Consider the following 18,430-nt stretch of genomic DNA (forward strand, 5'->3'; position numbering starts at 1 on the left):
GGTTCACAACAAGTGGGATCTACAACCTCATCATCATCTTCTCTGTTCTCCTACTCCTTTCCCTGAGAGTCACCCTCATATTCTTCCTGCCCTGACAGCACAGTACAGTCTGCATGCACCTCAGGTATCTGAGTCTCATCAGGATCACCTCCATCAGTAGGGGTTAACATTTGGTGACAAGGGTCTGGATTCTGCTGGTACCCTACTTTTGGGCATTGGTGCAGATGTTTTCCTCCTCTTGAGTCTGTGAATCTTTGGATCAGACCTCTGATGCTCATGGAATAGAATGTGTGAACAGCTCTGCAGACTGGCCCATCTGTGATTCACCACAGTCAGTTGGGCGGTTGGAGAGTTGTGATGCAAGGGGGGGGTGCAAGGGTAATTTGGGTTGCCACCTCTGAGGACAGTACTGTACTGTGTGTGATCTTAAAGTGGAGGAAGAGGAGGAGAGGACACTTGACGTAGTGCTTGCCATCCATTGGAGCTCATGCTCTTTCTGGACCTCATTTACAAGGTGTACTGTTGTGACAAAGAAAGGGAGTTGAGTAGCCCATCCAGTGACAGAAGTTGTCAGTAGTTTTTGGGCAGGATGAGCCGATGTTTGTTCAGAAGAACTTTCAGTAATATTACCACCTACCCCACGTACACCTCGAACACCAAGCCTATTCCCCCTTCCAATGCAACCTCGCTTTTTCCCACTTATGTTGGATGTATCCTTCCCCTCTTTTAACCAACTGTTTCACAACCCTAATCCCAGACCTGTCAGTCACCTGTCATTAAATTAACAATCAGTATTTATTGGCTGAGATAGTGCAGTTGGATCACAGAATTAGCACAAGATACTTTTATGCTGAAATGTAGACTGGGGATTGGAGCACACAATTAGCACAAAGAATTGATATGCTGAAATGTGGACTGGGGGCGGCACCACAGATTTAGAACAAAAGATTTATATGCTGAAATGTGGACTGGTGCTGGAGCACACAATTAGCACAAAGGATCTACCGTATTTTTATATGGAGTGGGTCATGTGATTTCGGCAGCTAATTACAGAAGCCCTTGTGTCTAGATGTTGTGGGTGGTTTGTGAGCACTGATTGGCTACTTTAATCTCCACACATTGTTAATTAAAAAAAGAATTACACTTTGCAGCTCTTCTGACATCTCCCCACCCCCTTCCTTCATCAAACACTCCCCCCCACTCATCATACAGCATCACTATCCCAGCCAAAGTCCTAAAAAAACATTAGTGGAAACTCGATCATTTATTGAACTTTGGACAAATTTTGCTGATTTTGAGGAAAATGCTCGGAATCCGAATCCGAATGTGCTACGTTCGTGCCGAATTTGAGATTGGCGAATGTTTTCCGAACAAGTTCGCTTATCTCTACTTGTTTTCTGCCTTTGCACTTATTCCAGTCTCATATCCATATACAGTAGCTGTGTAAACCATTCCATTTCAAGCTGACAGTAAACGAGGTGCTGCACGCTACTGCAATCTGCTCTAATGCTGGTATTATGTGCTTGCTTTCTCCTCTTATGCAGACTTCTATTAATGTAGCGCTTTCTCTGTGGACGTGTCAAATTAAAGTCATTCTTTGAAATGGAGATAAAAAAGAAACGTCTTTTTCGAAATTAGTGTTTATTTTTGCTTCTGTAAACATAGCAAATTTAGGTAGGTAAAGTTAATGGGTTTGTAGCAGATGAAAGCTGGCCAGATCTAGCTTTTTATCTCCATTAGGTATTTCAGCAGTAAGTCTTTGTTTGCCCCGATTACTTCATAGAGCTGCAATAAAAAACAACGGACATTCAATGGAAATAGTTACAGTGTTCAAAAATATAATGTCATTTTACTGTAATAATGTTTCATCTAACACAAAGAACCCGAATTAATGAAGAGAAACTAGAACATACTTGTATAAGACATGTTTGTGTGGACCTTGATAAATCTTTGCTCATGTCCTAAAGCTATACAACGGAATTATTGCATGGGCCCTACAATCTGGAATTGTAGATAACAATGGACACTTGTACAAGCTTTGATATGAGCACAATCGTGTGCTGAGAACCTCACCATTCTTCTAATTCAAGTGGATACAGGTGCTCTCTTAAAATGGTAATATCTCTTATAAAGTGATGGTTATACCATCACTGTTTGATGGCAGTTAGGTCAGGTAGCCGTTTGGGACCCCTTTGATCCTTAAATTGAAGGGGCTCAGTGAGTGCTGCTGTTCCCTGCACAGTGATGCCCCTGGCTGTGCAGAGAACTGCAGATAACCCTTTTCATTTGAATGGAGCTGTGCTTTATGAGGAAGGAAACATATGATAATGTCTCTCACAGGCAGGTGTTAACAGTGTGAGACATGTAATGGATGACAGTCTGCTCTTCTTATCTACGTGTCTCACACTGCTAACACCCCCTTTTCATTTAAACTAAACTCCGGAGGCAGTTTCTTGGGGAGATCTGGGTCCAACCCATAGATTTTAACAGCTCATATACGTACTAAGCAAAACGTGGATTTTACTGGAGTAAGATATCAGATCTCAGATATGAAGGTACAATTGTATTCAGATTCCTATGACCTGCATGTCCATTTAGACAGCTTAGGAGGGTTGATGCCAGAGACAGATTCTCTTTAATACTCTACAATGCACTTGTTAATAAATTCACATACCTTAATACCATTTTTGAAGAGGAAAGTATGTGGCACTCCAGTAATCCCAAATGCATTCATCAGATCCTAAAGATGATAAAATAAGATACAGCTTTAGAGTAAAGTCGTCAGCTTATGAGGTTATTTACATTGGAATATATAAATATATATATATATATATATATATATATATACATACAGTATATTTATATATACAGTGAAGGAAGTCATTAATTGATCCCTTGCTGATTTTGTAAGTTTGCCCACTGACAAAGACGCGAACAGTCTATTATTTTAAAGGTATGTTAATTTAAACATTGAGTGTTAGAATATCAAAAATAAAATCCAGAAAATCACATTGCATAAATGTATTTGCATTTTGCAGTGAGAAATAAGTATTTGATCCCCCACCAACCATTAAGGGTATGTGCACACGTCAGGATTTCTTGCGGAAATTTTCCTGACAAAAACCGGACATTTCTGCCGCGTTTTTGACGCGTTTTTTGTGCGTTTTTTCCCAAATGCATAGAATTGCGGCAAAAACACAGAAAATCCTCAAAAATAATGAACATGCTCATTATTTTACCGCGATGCATTTTTTTCGCGGAAAAAAACACATCCATGTGCACAAAACATGCAGAATGCATTCTAAATGATAGAATGTATAATGTATGTGTTTTAATGAGTTTTTATAGCGTTTTTAGCGCGAAAAAACGCGAAAAAGATGCAAAAAAACCTGAACGTGTGCACATGGCCTGAGAGTTCTGGCTCCTACAGGCCAGTTAGGCGCTCCTAATCCACTTGTTACCTGCATTAAAGAAAGCTGTCACCTTTACAAAAGACTCCTGTCCACATACTCAATTAATCAGTCAGACTCTAACTTCTACAACATGGGCAAGACCAAAGAGCTTTATAATGATGTCAGGAAGAAGATCATAGACCTGCACAAAGCTGGAATGGGCTACAAAACCATAAGTAAGACGCTGGGTGAGAAGGAGACAACTGTTGGTGCAATAGTAAGAAAATGGAAGAAATACAAAATGACTGTCAATCGACATCGCTCTGGGGCACCATGCAATATCTCACCTCATGGGGTATCTTTGATCATGAGGAAGGTGGGAGATCAACCTAAAACTACATGGGGCGACTTGTTAATGATCTCAAGGCAGCTAGGACCACAATTACCAAGAAAACCATTGCTAACACAACGTGCCGTAAAGGTTTAAAATCCTGCAGTGCCTGCAAGATTCCCCTTTTCAAGAAGGCACATGTGCAGGACCGTCTTAAGTTTGCCAATGAACACCTGGATGCTTCTGTGAGTGATTGGGAGAAGGTGCTGTGCGCAGATAAGACAAAAAATTGAGCTCTTTGGCATTAACTCAATTCGCCATGTTTGGAGGAAGAGAAATGCTGCCTATAACCCAAAGAACACTGTCCCCACTATCAAACATGGAGTTGGAAACATTATGATTTGGGGGGTGTTTCTCTGCTAAGGGCACAGGACGACTTCACTGCGTCAATGGGAGAATGGATGGAGCCATGTACCGTAAAATCCTGAGTGACATCCTCCTTCCCTCTGCCAGGACATTAAAAATGGGTCATGGCTGGGTCTTCCAGCAAGACAATGACCAACAACATATAGCCAAGGCAACAAAGGAGTGGCTCAAAAAGAAGCACATTAAGGTCATGGAGTGGCCTAGCCAGTCTCCAGACCAATAGAAAACTTATGGAAGGAGTTGAAGCTCTGAGTTGCCGTGTGACAGCCTCAAAATCTTAATGATTTAGAGATGATCTGCAAAGAGGAGTGGACCAAAATTCCTCCTGACATGTGCGCGAACCTCATCATCAACTACAAAAAACGTCTGCTGTGCTTGCCAACAAGGGTTTTGCCACCAAGTATTAAGTCTTGTTTTGCCAGAGGGATCAAATGCTTATTTCTCATTTCTAAAATGCAGAGAAATTTATATAATTTATACAAAGTAATTTGCTGGATTTTATTTTTGATATTCAATGTTAAAACTAACCTACCCTTAAAATTATAGACTGTTCATGGCTTTGTCGGTGGGCAAACTTACAAAATCAGCAAAGGATCAAATAATTATTTCCTTCTCTGTATATATACATAAAGTATATCCCAAAAGTGAGTACACGCCTTACATTTTTAAAAATATTTTATTACATCTTTTCCTGGGACAAGACTGAAGATATGACACTTTGATACAATGTAAAGTAGTCAGTGTACAGCTTGCATAACTCACTTTTGTTGACAGCGGTTTAGACATTAATGGCTGTGAGTTGACTTATTTAAAGGACACACAAAATTGTCACTGTTATACAAGCTATACACTGACTACGTTACACTGTATCAAAGTGCCATATCTTCAGTGCTGTCCCATGAAAAGATATAATAAAATATTTACCAAAATGTGAGGGGTGTACTCACTTTTCTGATATACTGTATATATTTATTTACATTTTATTGGGCATTATATTGGATTTATAGTTACTCCTGAAACTTTGGCATTCACTGTCTTGAAGATGACGCCGGGCATCTCTTGACATATGTTCTGTAAGAAATAAAGACACAATCACTTGTTAATTTTTCTCTAGTGTATAGGGCATATAGCTTTTACCTCTTTGGTGTTCAGGTGTCTAATTGTTCAATGCCTGCTGTAAAATGTAATACGTTTTGTGTTGAATATAAATCATTATCAGTTCAGGCATGCACAAATAGAACTGTGCAGCTTGACTACTCTGTGTGATCATAAAGTGAAGCTTTACCCCAGTTAAAAGGTAAATAAAAAAATGGAGCAGTTAGATCAGGGCTGGATCCAGGTTTTCATGAGCCCCGGGTGAATGAGTCTCAGTCAGCCTCTTTACCACATACCACAATTCATGATGCATAGATACGGCAGATAAATATAGGTATAGTACAATGGCAAATATTTCTCTTACTTCTTACATAACATGAGTAATATCAATAGCTCAGAATGCGAACAGTCTAGTCCTCCATTCAGCATCATGGGCACCACATAGTACTCCATACAGTATAATGAGCCCCATATACTGCTCCATACAGAGTAATGGACCCCATGTAATGCTCCATACAGTATTATGAACTCCATACAATGCTCCATACAGAGTAATAGACCCATATATTGTTCCATACAGAATAATGTTCCCCATATAATGCTCCATACAGAATAATGAGCCACATACAGTATAGGGTTGGCCATTTATATGGATACACCTAAATAAAATGGGAGTGGTTGGTGATATCAACTTCCTGCTTGTGGCACATTAATATATGAGAGAGGGAAAACTTTTCACGATGGGTGGTGACCATGGCGGCAATTTTGAAGTCTGCCATTTTGGATCCAACTTTATTTTTTCCATTGGGAAGAGGGTCATGTCAAGAAAATCAATGGTGTGCTTGGTTTTAACATAACTTTATTCTTTCATAAGTTATTTATAAGTTTATGACCACTTATAAAATGTGTTCAAAGTGCTGCCCATTGTGTTGGATTGTCAATGCAACCCTCTTCTCCCACTCTTGACACACTGGTAGCAACAACACAGAAGAAATGCTAGCACAGGCTTCCAGTATCCATTGTTTCAGATGCTGGGGTCATCTGAAGTCAATTGTCTATGCTGTGAAGATACGAGATGTGCAGCATCTGAAACAATTAATACTGGAAGCCTGTGCTAGCATTTCTTTTGCGGTGTTGCTATCAGTGTGTCAGGAGTGGGAGAAAAGGGTTGCAGCTGTAATTGCCACAAAAGGAGGCTCTACAAAGTACTGACTTTAGGGGGTTGAATAGTTATGCACACTGAAGTTTTAAGTTATTTTGTCCTATTTGTTGTTTCCTTCACAAAAAAAGAAAATCAAATGTTCACAGTTGTAGGCGTGTTCTTTACATGCACTGAAGCAAACCATAAAAAAAATTAAAATTGAAATTCCAGGTTGTGAGGTAGCAAAATACTAAAAATGCCAAGAGGGGTGAATACTTTCTCAAGCCGCTATAGTTATAAAAGACAGTGTGTTTGCGCAAATTGTACCAGAATTCTGGCGTTTCAAGCACAAAAAATATTCCGTATTATGTCTTTGATTGTATTTATGCTGTCTAAAAATAACATGATTGCTGTGTTGAGTAACAGTGGTAAAGATGCCGAGATGGCCCACTTAAAGTCTTTTATGACAGCACATATATTGGTGGAGGAATCAAGTGGAAAGATCATGTTTTTGAAATACGACAAATGTTCTGCAAGAAGAAGAGAGATGGGCTCATGTAATGACTAGTACATTTGCAGAATCAGTATGATAAATACAGAATATGGGTGCACATGACATAGTTGGGCAAGAAAGTTTTCTGATGCAATACCATAATAAATTAATTGAAAAACGTTTAATGATGTATATATTAATATATTTTTTTCTGTACTTTAATAGCTTAATAATAGAGATGGGGTGATTGATTCACGGGACTCTGGTCTATCAGACGGTTCAGTAGTATCTGGCAGCTCCGTAGGAAGCGCACAAAGCTCTTACGTTCTGATTAGCTGGGCTGGCATGATGTCAGCTGTCACATCCCGTCTAATACATAGCCACCCCAGGTATCCCGGAAGGTAAGAGATTCACGAGCTTCCCGTCCAGTGGCCCATGACTACTAATCGGCCCAATGGATTGGAATTCCCTGAATCGATCCCTTGAACTCTACAAATATGACATTACTTACTTCAAGAAGCGACAGTAGACTTTTGCAATAAGGACATGAATATGATATAAAAGAAAATACTACAGGTTTTTCCCCAGCGTCTCTCAAAACTCTTTCCATTGATTGCTATGAAGGAAAAAAATATATCAATGAAACAAAAGATAAAATAATACATTTCTGATTGTACCGATTCTAAGAGCATCACAAACCCTGCCGAAATGTTCATACGGTCATCTTCCCCGCTGTGAGATAATGCCATCTACACGTTTGCTGATGCAATCTGTTTCTTTTTGACTAAAAAAAATGCTGTTTTAATTCATATGCAAATCAGGCTTAAGTGCTGTGGGCGTGATGGAGAACTTCTCAAGCTTTTGCGTTCCTGGCAATTCCATGCCAAGGCCTACGTTCTTCTGCTTGACTGACAACTCACTGGCTTGATCACAGAGTTAGTGAGCTGTCAGACAAGCAGAGGAAGGTGGGGCTGGATGGTGAATAGTGCAAGGGGACAGAAACTTGGGTAGTGCTTTGTCACCATACAGAGCACTTAAGCCTCATTTGCATAAAGCAATGATTTTTCAATAAAGATTGAATTAGTAAAGGTATGAATGATATTACCTGTCAGAGAGCAACATGATTATATAAGAATATACGTTTTGGGTGTGCATCATTGTGACCGATTTTATTTAAGTGTTGTTCGCAAAGAACTTGCTGATCGCTGGGTCTCCAGTTATTCTGTGATAGATAGATCCTGTATTTCGGTTCTCAGGGTGTCCTAGCAAACAAATCCCCAGAGATAAGCAAGTTATCACACACCGTTTCAATAACAGATAACGTCTTGATTTTTTTGGGAATAACCCTTTAAAAGGTTTGTCTGGAACTAGCATATTGATGACCAATAGGATAAGTCCACAACAAGACAATGGTGGCGGACCCCTACCAATCAGCTGTTGTCTTCTTTGGCAGTGGTCAGATGTAAATAATGCCTGCAGCAGTAAAAGTGTGGCCCCATAAATTGTTTTGTGGCTGTTCCCTGTTACTGTATCTTGCCTCTCACTCATTTTAATAAGAGATAAAGTGCAGTAAATATACATTATTACACTTTAGACATAAATCAGCTGCATTAAATAGTAAACTATAATGGATCCAAATAAACTCATGAAAAATATAATTTAGGAGATTTTTATAAATTAACTGACACATTATTTGATTGGTATACGGTTGTCCCACAAGTCGAAATGACCTCAGGTTGCTTTATTTTCAGCGCATAATGGTGTTTCCTGGGCCATTGTAACTTGATCCACATTCAACGTAAAGTGCCAAAGACAGTGCAGATCTGTGCCAAGTACGATTGGCTGAAAGATGCAGCCAATCAGATGGCACACTGCACTGGTAAATCAACTGTACCACTAACATGCATGCACTGATTGGCTATCCAGTAATCTCTCTCTACACTACAGTTCTCGACTTTTTTCTTCCAGTGTTTGGTTGAGAGCCTCATTCAGAGACCAGATGAGAGCAGCGTCAGGGTATTTTTCTCGCACTTTATGTGTACTGCACAAGACCTTTAAGAACCTTTACCGATGTAAAACACTTTGAATAATAAAAAATGTGTGCAACTTTTGGTGTTTTCATGAGTTCTACATAGCTTTACCAAAATGGTCAGAGCTGGGGAGAGACAGGAAGGTACAGGACACTGCTACACCCAAGACACTCAAATTAATGGAAAGAGGCAGCATTCTTGTGCCAGAAATGTTACTCCAGTCCCTGACTAGAGTAGTATTTCTGTCCAAGTGCAGGGAATTGAACAGTACTGATAAGGTGTTCCGAATTTATTAAGTGGCGTGCTTCTATTAACAAATTTGGAATATTTTATTCAACTACACTTATTAAAGGGACTCTGTCACCTGAATTTGGAGGGAACAATTTTCAGCCATAGGGGCGGGGTTTTCGGGTGTTTGATTCACCCTTTCCTTACCCGCTGGCTGCATGCTGGCTGCAATATTGGATTGAAGTTCATTCTCTGTCCTCCGTAGTACATGCCTGCACAAGGCAATCTTGATCTTATAAATGTTCCCCTGTGTAATGGCTGTGTCTCACCATGCAGGAATAGATCAGATATACCACATGTCCTGGGCAGGGGGGGAAAGCATATTAGAGTATACATTGCAGCAGGGGATCACAGCTCATTGATTTTGTGAGTAAAATATTTCACTGCCTGTTTTTAACTCCTTTCCAACATGTGACATAATAATACGCACATGTCTGACTCCCCCCATTTGGTCCAGGCACATGACAGCTGATCTATACAGCTGACATGTGCCCGCAACAGCCGCGGGTGTAACCGCGATCCACCTGCAGCTGTTTACTAGTTAAATACTGCTGTCAGGGGTCTGCAGCAGACCTCTATGGCTGTCATTACCAGATTGCTATGAGCGCTGCCTCATTTTCAGCACTCATAGCAAGTGAGCATGTCTGCTACACACGGGCCATCTGATCAAAGTACTGTAGCTTTTTAGTCTCCCTTGAAGACTATTGAAAAGTGCAAAACGTAATAAAAAATGTTTTAAAAAAATAAAAAAATATAAAAGTTCAAATCATCCCCTTTCGCTTCATGCAAAATAAAACAAAAACAAAAAATCAAATATACACATTTTTATTTTTAGTATCACCGTGTTCAGAATCGCCTAATCTATAAATATAAAAAAATTAACCCGATCGCTAAATGACATAATGAAAAAAAATTCAAAACACCAGAATAACCGCTACATTGCAATAAAATGCAATAACAAGAGATCAATACACTGCATGTACACCAAAATTTTATCAATAAAAACGTCATCTTGGCACACAAAATATAAGCCTTTACCCAGCCCCAGATCACGGAAAATTGAGACGCTAAGGGTTTCGGAAAATGGCGCCAATTTTTTTTTTTTAACAAATTGTGGATTTTTTTTACCACTTAAATATAAAGGAACCTAAACATCTTTGGTGTCTATGAGCCCATAATGACCTGGAGAATCATAATAGGAGGTCAGTTTTAGCATTTAGTGAACATGTTAAAAAAAAAAAAACAATTTCGCTGCACTTGGAGTTTTTTTTCCCATTTTTTCCCATTTTCAGTACACGATATGCTAAAACCAATGGTGTTGTCTGTATACTCTCCTTTCCTTCCTCCCCTGCCTAAGAGCTGTGGTATGATCAGGCCATGTTCCTGCACGGTCAGACACGGCCATTACACTGGAGCATATTTATAAGTTTATCTCAACACAGGAGCACTTTTTTATAAACAAATCAAATTGTGAATCATGTTATTATTCCAAGATCTATTGATTAAAAGATACTTTTGTTCCTGGCACAACCCCTTTAAGGCCCATTTAGACAAGCCTATTATCAGCGAACGGGGGTGCGCAAAAATACTCATTCCCGATTATTGGCTCATACAAACAAGGAAGAGCTCTTCTGACAAATGAGCAAAACGCTCAGCCTTTTGATGATTATGTCAGTTATGCTGGCAGAAATCACCAGAGAACCAGACAAGGGAGCCATGAATCTGCCAAGCTAAGCAAGTAGAGTGTTTTTTTTTATTTTACCCTACATGCAACAACAAATTTGTTTCCCTAGCAACCAGGCAACCCCCACATGTACTCAGCCTGGATAGTAGCTGTAAATCATTCAGCTGAGGCGATGAAAACTTAATCTCCGAACACTAACAAATACTCAGAGGTCACCCGAGCGTGCTCGGAAAAACACGAGCAACGAGTATATTCGCTCATCACTATTAATAACACTTTAAGCATGAAGATAAAGGAATTGTGGTTGTGTTGTGGCTTAACACAGGTACAAAGTCATAATCCAGTATCCATACAATTAGATGCGGTCATACCTTGCTCGGAATCTGGTCCTTTCTATCATCTGTTTCCACACCCTCCATGCACTTGGATTTCTCTTCTGCTCACTGGGCCCCAAGCGGCAGAATTCTGCTGGTTCAGTACCTGAACGTGCGGCCTCAGATGCACATTCAGTTAAAATCTATTGCCGTCAACGGCCGCCAGCCAATCACAGGTCGGCAGCTGACGTAGGTGCACACGCCGGTGTATGACGTCATTGCCATCCACCAGCACACCCACGCCTCAGATGAATCAGCAAAAGGAAGATGCTGGACCAACATCATTAAGCAAGATACACCAGTAGCCAAACAGCACCATGAAGACCAAGGAGATCTCCAAACAAGTCAGGGACAAAATTATTGAGAAGTCCAATTCAGGGTTGGGTTATAAAAAAAAAAAATCCCAAAGTCTGATAATCACCTGAAGCAACATCAAATCCATTTTCATCAAATGGAAAGAACATGGCACCAAAACAAACCTGCCAAGAAAAGGCTGCTCACCAAAATTCTCAGCCCAGACAAGGAGGGCATTAATCAGAGATGCAGCACAGAGACCAAAATTAATCCTGAAGGAGCTGCAGAGTTCCCAAGCACAGACTGGAGTATCTGTCTAAATGACCTGTAGTGCAGTGGGGCTGGTGCAGTGTGACAGACAGGCAGTGACCACAGGACAGTTCAAAACAAATGTCTTTTAATGTCCAAAGAAAACTTACAACTGGAACTCAAGGATATCCACCGGCTCGCAGCTGGGAAAACATGACCATCCTAAACCGAGACCGGTTGCTGTGGGTGACTGCACCGCCATATGTGCTCAGGAGAGCCGGGTCTTTTGGCTCCACTTGTCTCCATGTTGATTCACACAGGCAGAGCTCTGCTGAGCCATCAGCTCTGAACTTTTGTTAACCAAAACTTACAAACCCCATCCTTTGCTGCAGTGCTTTTACAAAGAACCTGTGGCCATAGTTCACTAGTAAGACCTAGCTGAGAGGAAACGGACAACCTCACTACCTTCCTGCAGTCTGTTTAAAAAATAAAAGCCAATTACGGGTTTTATAAATGTGCCTTGGGACAATAGCTTGCCCAAGACCAACTCCTACTTTTATTTTGCACTGCAATCACAGCTATGCCTGTGACTGGAATGCACTCCCGCCGCCTCAATATCCTTCTGTGCAGATCCTATGGGACACATAGCCACCCTCGCATATAACACCGGTCACTGCCTCACATAACTTCCCCTCTGTTCAAACTTGTGGGGTTGAACATCTGTCACCATACAGGGGGCCCATGACATGGCATCCGCTTTTTCCAACAACTTCCCCGCCCGATGTTCCACAGTGAAATTAAAGTTCTGGAGAGAGAGAGGCATTTCACATCCATAACAAGGGTGAATGGTCTGTCACCAAGCAAAAAATTTTTCAGCCGTGGTGAGTTTGCTAACTAGGTAGGTGAGCGTATGTTCCTCTCCATTCACCTTCAGTGACAGGACCGCACCTAGGCTGACATTAGAGGCATACATCTGCACAATGAAGCGCTTCTGGAAGTTGGGGCTAATGAGGATGAGCTGTCCGCACAGTGCCACCTTCATGGATTGGTACGCTTCCTCCGCCTGGTGGTTCCACCAAACCATGACCGACTTCTTTCCCTTGAGCAGATCAGTTAGGGGTGTTGTTCTTCCAGAAAAAATATGTATAAACCTCCTGTGATACCCAATAATTCCAAGAAATGCTCTAGCCTGTTTGGAGGGAGTTCTGTATGGCATCATTTTTTTAAATTTGGGCTTTGATGACCCCATGGCCAATCACGTACCCCAAGTACCGGACTTTTATGAGCCCTATCACACATTTCTTGGGATTCAGCATTAAGTCCATAGCTCTGAGCGAATCTACTACTGCCTGTACATGGGACAAGTACATATGCCAGTCAGTACTAAAGATGATGATGTAATCCAAGTACGCTGATGCATATTTCCGATAGGGTTCCAGCACCAAGTCCATTAGCCTCTGGAACATGGCTCATGCCCCATGTAGTCCAAAAGGCAAGACAGCATAGTGGTATAGACCCTTTGGTGTTTTGAAGACAGTCTTTTTCTTTGCTGACTCCGGAAGAGGCACCTGCCAATAACCCTTAGTCAGATCAAGCGTAGTAAAGTACGGGCCCTGATCCAGCTGCTTCATCAGCTTGTCCAATCAGGTCATTGGATAAAGGTTGAACTTCAACAGCTTATTTATTTTACGGAAGTCACTACAGAACCGTAATGATCTGTCCAGCTTCGGGATTAACACAATCGGGCTAGCCCAGTCACTCCAGGATTCCTCAATTACTCCTAGCTGGAGCTTTGTCTTACCTCACCCATGATAGCTTGTCTATGGGGCTTGGGCATGCGGTATGGTTTCATTCGTACTCTTACATGAGGCTTGGTGACAATGTCATGCTGGATGACAGAGGTACGATCGGGTAGGTCCGAAGATACATCTGCATTCTCTTGCACCAATTTCTGGACCTCTCAATGCTGCTGCTTTGAGAGCATGTCTCCTATTTTTACCTCTCTCTCGGCCTCGTCCTTGGCCGGTGACAGATGGTTCCCTGTTGGAATGAACGGAGTCATCTCCGTGACCAAACATTCCTGGTCCTTCCAGGCTTTTACTAGGCTCACATAATATAACTGTTCGGGTTTCCTCTTCCCGAGCTGTTAAACTCGGTAGATTACTTTCCCCACTTTTTCCCAAATCTCATATGGACCTTGCCACCTGGCCATAAATTTACTCTTCGTGGTAGGCATCAGCATCAGCACCCGATACCCTTTTTTAAAGGATCTGACTGTGGCACTTGTATTGTATGTGTGGCACTGTGCGGCCTGGGCAGCCATCAAATGATCTTTCACTATGGGCATGACTGCCGCAATCTGGTCCTGCATACTTGCCACATGCTCGACTACATACTACACTCCTATGTGGTGTTGGCTCCTAGTCCTACGTCTCCTCTCGGATGCCTGCCTTACAATAGTTCAAATGGTAAGAAACCTGTGCATGCCTGTGGTACCTCACGGATAGCGAACATCAGATAGGGCAATAACATATCCCAATCCCTTCTGTCCTTGGCGACCACCTTTTTTTTCGCATGGATTTTGAGGGTCTTGTCAAATCTTTCCACCAACCCATCGTTTCTGGGTGGTACACTGACGTACGTAGCTGGACCAGCTTACATACAGTTATATGAAAAAGTTTGGGGACCCCTATTAATCTTAAGCTTAATGTTTTATAAAAATTGTTTTTTTTGCAACAGCTATTTCAGTTTCATATATCTAATAACTGTTGGACACAGTAATGTTTCTGCCTTGAAATGAGGTTTATTGTACTAACAGAAAATGTGCAATCTGCATTCAAACAAAAATTGACAGGTGCATAAGTATGGGCACCCTTATCATTTTCTTATTTTAAATACTCCGACCTACTTTTTACTGACTTACTAAAACACTTTTTTTGGCGTTCTAACCTCATTGAGTTTTGAACTTCATAGCCAGGTGTATGCAATCATGAGAAAAACTACTTAAAGTGGCCACTTGCAAGTTGTTCTCCTGTTTAAATCTCCTCTGAAGAGTGGCATCATGGGCTCCTCAAAACATCTGTCTAATGATCTGAAAACAAAGATTATTCAACATAGTTGTTCAGGGGAAGGATACAAAAAGCTGTTTCAGAGATTTAACCTGTCAATTTCCACTGTGAGGAACATAGTAAGGAAATGGTTGAACACAGGTACAGTTCTTGTTAAGGCCAGAAGTGGCAGGCCAAGAAAAACATCAGAAAGGCAGAGAAGAAGAATGGTGAGATCAGTCAAGGACAATCCTCAGACCACCTCCAGAGAGCTGCAGCATCAACTTGCTGCAGATGGTGTCACTGTGCATCGGTCAACTATACAACGCACTTTGCACAAGGAGAAGCTGTATGGGAGAGTGATGCGAAAGATGCCGTTTCTGCAAGCACGCCACAAACAGAGTCGGATGAGGTATGCAAAAGCACATTTGGAGAAGCCAATTTCTTTTTGGAAGAAGGTCCTGTGGACTGATGAAACTAAGATTGAGTTGTTTGGTCATACAAAAAGGCGTTATGCATGGCGGCCAAAAATCACAGCATTCCAAGAAAAACACTTGCTACCCACAGTAAAATTTGGTGGAGGTTCCATCATGCTTTGGGGCTGCGTGGCCAATGCCGGCACCGGGAATCTTGTTAAAGTTGAAGGACGCATGGATTCCTCTCAGTATCAGCAGATTCTTGACAATAATGTTCATGAATCAGTGACAAAGTTGAAGTTACGCAGGGGATGGATCTTTCAGCAAGACAATGGTCCAGAACACTGCTCCAAATCTACTCAGGCATTCATGCAGAGGAACAATTACACTGTTCGGGAATGGCCATCCCAGTCCCCAGACCTGAATATCATTGAACATCTGTGGGATCATTTGAAGAGGGCTGTCCATGCTCGGCGACCATCAAACTTAACTGAAGTGGAATTGTTTTGTAAGGAAGAATGGTCAAAAATACCTTCATCCAGGATCAAGGAACTCATTAAAAGCTACAGGAAGCAACTAAATATTAATGTCACTTTTCTGGTGGGGTGCCCATACTTATGCACCTGTCAAATTTTGTTTGAATGCAGATTTCACATTTTCTGTTAGTACAATAAACCTCATTTCAAGGCAGAAACATTACTGTGTCCAACAGTTATTAGATATATGAAACTGAAATAGCTGTTGCAAAAAACCCAATTTTTCTAAAACATTAAGCTTAAGATTAATAGGGGTGCCCAAACTTTTTCATATAACTGTAGCTCATTGGTCACCTTGGACATAAAAGGAGTCCCCTGATCAGAAAGGATCTTCTTTGGCAGCCCAAGGTGACAAAACATTGCAAATAGCTCGGGGACGAGGAGTTTTGCCGAGGTGTGGTGAAGTGGTATCGCCTCCGGGTACAACATGGCGTAATCCACTATCACTAAAATATGTTGGTGGCCCTGGGTGGATTTCACTATAGGACCCACCAAATCCATTGCTATCCTCTCAAATTGTACCTCTATGATGGTCAGAGGCACCAATGGACTCTGGTACTTCGCTGCGGGTGTGGTTAGTTGGCACTCAGGACACAACTCACAATACCGTTGTACCTCTGCATACACTCAAAAGAACAGCTGCAGTATGCGCTTCTGTGCGCATCCTGGGGGATACAGAGCAACCCTCGCATATATCACTGGTCACTGCCTCACAGACCATAATAAACTGTACACTTCATAGAGGTGGCTTTTATGGAAGAGTGAGAAGAAAAGATCCTTTACTTACACACAATTGTAAGGCTCATTTTGAGTTAGCCAAAAGACATGTGGGAGACTTCTCAAATATATGGAGGAAGGTGCTGTGGCCATGTGAGAATACTTTCACAAGCTTCTGTATACTGGTATTATCCTATATAAAAATATGGCGTCAGTCTGAATATGACCAGCAGTGCACAGAAGCTGTTTGGCTAGGAAGCCATAAACCTCCATACAATTTCTTAAATCTCTGAGCACGCAGCTCCACAATCATTTTTTTCTGAAAATATTAAGTACTATGTAACACCAATGACTATAGGAGCAATATTAACAAACAAACAATAGCTAATAAACATATCTTTGAACTATTGAAATTTGTGATAACTTGGATTTCAGTTAAGCAATAACTTATTACATGCCTCATATACATTGAATATATACCTTATCGTCTATCTGTTCCATTGTTATTTTGTAAATAGTTGTGAAAGTCCACGCTCGCTTCCTTCTTCAGGTGCTTCCTCCAACTTCTGTTATTTCAACTGATCTATATATACTGGCATGCTTATGGGCATACTGCCAGGCATTGTTTTACAATGCTAATTAAAATCTTAGGAGTGGCACAGATTATTTGAAGGTGTGCAGAATATTTATTAGAAATTATACATAATTTGCATTTATATGTTGCCTTTCTTGTTCTCCTTAAAGAGCTATTACAGTTATGCTTATTATTTCTAGTACAGCACTCTAATTAGTGTTACATCAAATAAAACATAAATATGTTTGCTTTCAATATCTTGTTTGTTGTCTTGCAAAGGGAATCTCTAACATTTGCTTCCAGTTAATTTGATGGAAAAAGGTGCAGGACTGATCACATTTACAGTATGTACCGTATATCTATAAGGAGATGGACATATTGCCCATGTTCCCCCTTGAAGAAACCATGATATTGTTGTGATGTATAATGTGAACTGTGCATGACTACATTAGAATCAGAAAAGATAAATACTATTCACAGAGATGGGGGGGCAGGACAGGTAATTAATTTGTCCTCATATAGATTATCTCCGAGTGAAATTATAATACTAAGTCATGGACTCTCTTTTGTCTCCACCACCAAATTTGACCCTGACCCTTTCCTTTGGATCAAAAATATTCACCTCTTTCTGAGGAAACTTAAGTGGAGAAAATTCTTCACTAATAACACTGGTCTGCGACTACAATGCTTGTACAATGATTATTTTCAGATAATTTCCATGTATTTTGGTGTTTTTATAATGAAAAAAATATTGAAAAAATCCTAAATGTCAGGACTTGTCACAAACCTATAGGTTCTTCTGCAAACTCTGGTGTGAATCATCGGCAGGCAGCTTATTTTCTTTGCCTATTAACATCAATAGGAACTTTGTGATTTTCAGTTGGCAGTTATAGTAGGTGGTTAGTGACATAATGAAAGGTCCTTATGCTTTCAAGAATCTTGCATTGGAATTTCATTCATCAACCATGTTTTCCAAAATTAGCGTTATGGCTTTGCGCAAGTGTATTAATTCGCCTGAACATTTCTGTTTCATTTGTGGTAAATATACAGTGTTGAATCAACAGTTGAATATTACAGATTTTTAAAAAAAAGTATGCTTTGCATACTTCGGACTAAAGCTTTGAGATCAAGATAAAGTTTGAGCTCCTCATAAAGTGTGAAAATGCTGTGTTGAGGACCTCTGAAATTGGTTCAAGGGTAAGAAAAAAGCTTTACATTATGAGATTCCTAAGGTATGGCGAGAGCAAAATACCATAGTGACGACTGTTACTTTTGTTCATGCAATGCAAAAGGGTATAATTCCAAATGGAAGCATACCATTTCATACCCAAATCTTCACTCAG

The 18,430-nt window shown here is 40.7% G+C and overlaps 1 protein-coding gene across 2 annotated transcripts; it reads right to left on the minus strand.

Annotated features, from left to right (window-relative positions):
• Nucleotides 1-1,624: 1,624 nt before the first annotated feature.
• On the minus strand, nucleotides 1,625-17,099 carry LOC138676858 (uncharacterized). Of its 2 annotated transcripts, none has more exons than XM_069766524.1 (5): nucleotides 16,994-17,099; nucleotides 7,390-7,494; nucleotides 5,161-5,220; nucleotides 2,675-2,740; nucleotides 1,625-1,785 (listed from the first exon to the last, which is right to left on the minus strand). In XM_069766524.1, exons 1-5 carry the CDS (start codon nucleotides 17,012-17,014, stop codon nucleotides 1,720-1,722), a joined length of 318 nt encoding a protein of 105 aa, XP_069622625.1. In that variant the 5' UTR covers nucleotides 17,015-17,099; the 3' UTR covers nucleotides 1,625-1,719. The 2 variants fall into 2 exon arrangements, with proteins under 2 accessions (XP_069622625.1, XP_069622631.1); XM_069766530.1 differs by lacking the exon at nucleotides 16,994-17,099 and adding an exon at nucleotides 7,984-8,142.
• Between the last annotated feature and the right edge of the window lie 1,331 nt (nucleotides 17,100-18,430).

This window comes from Ranitomeya imitator, chromosome 1, assembly GCF_032444005.1.
Source record: "Ranitomeya imitator isolate aRanImi1 chromosome 1, aRanImi1.pri, whole genome shotgun sequence".
In the NCBI taxonomy this organism is placed as follows: domain Eukaryota; kingdom Metazoa; phylum Chordata; class Amphibia; order Anura; family Dendrobatidae; genus Ranitomeya; species Ranitomeya imitator.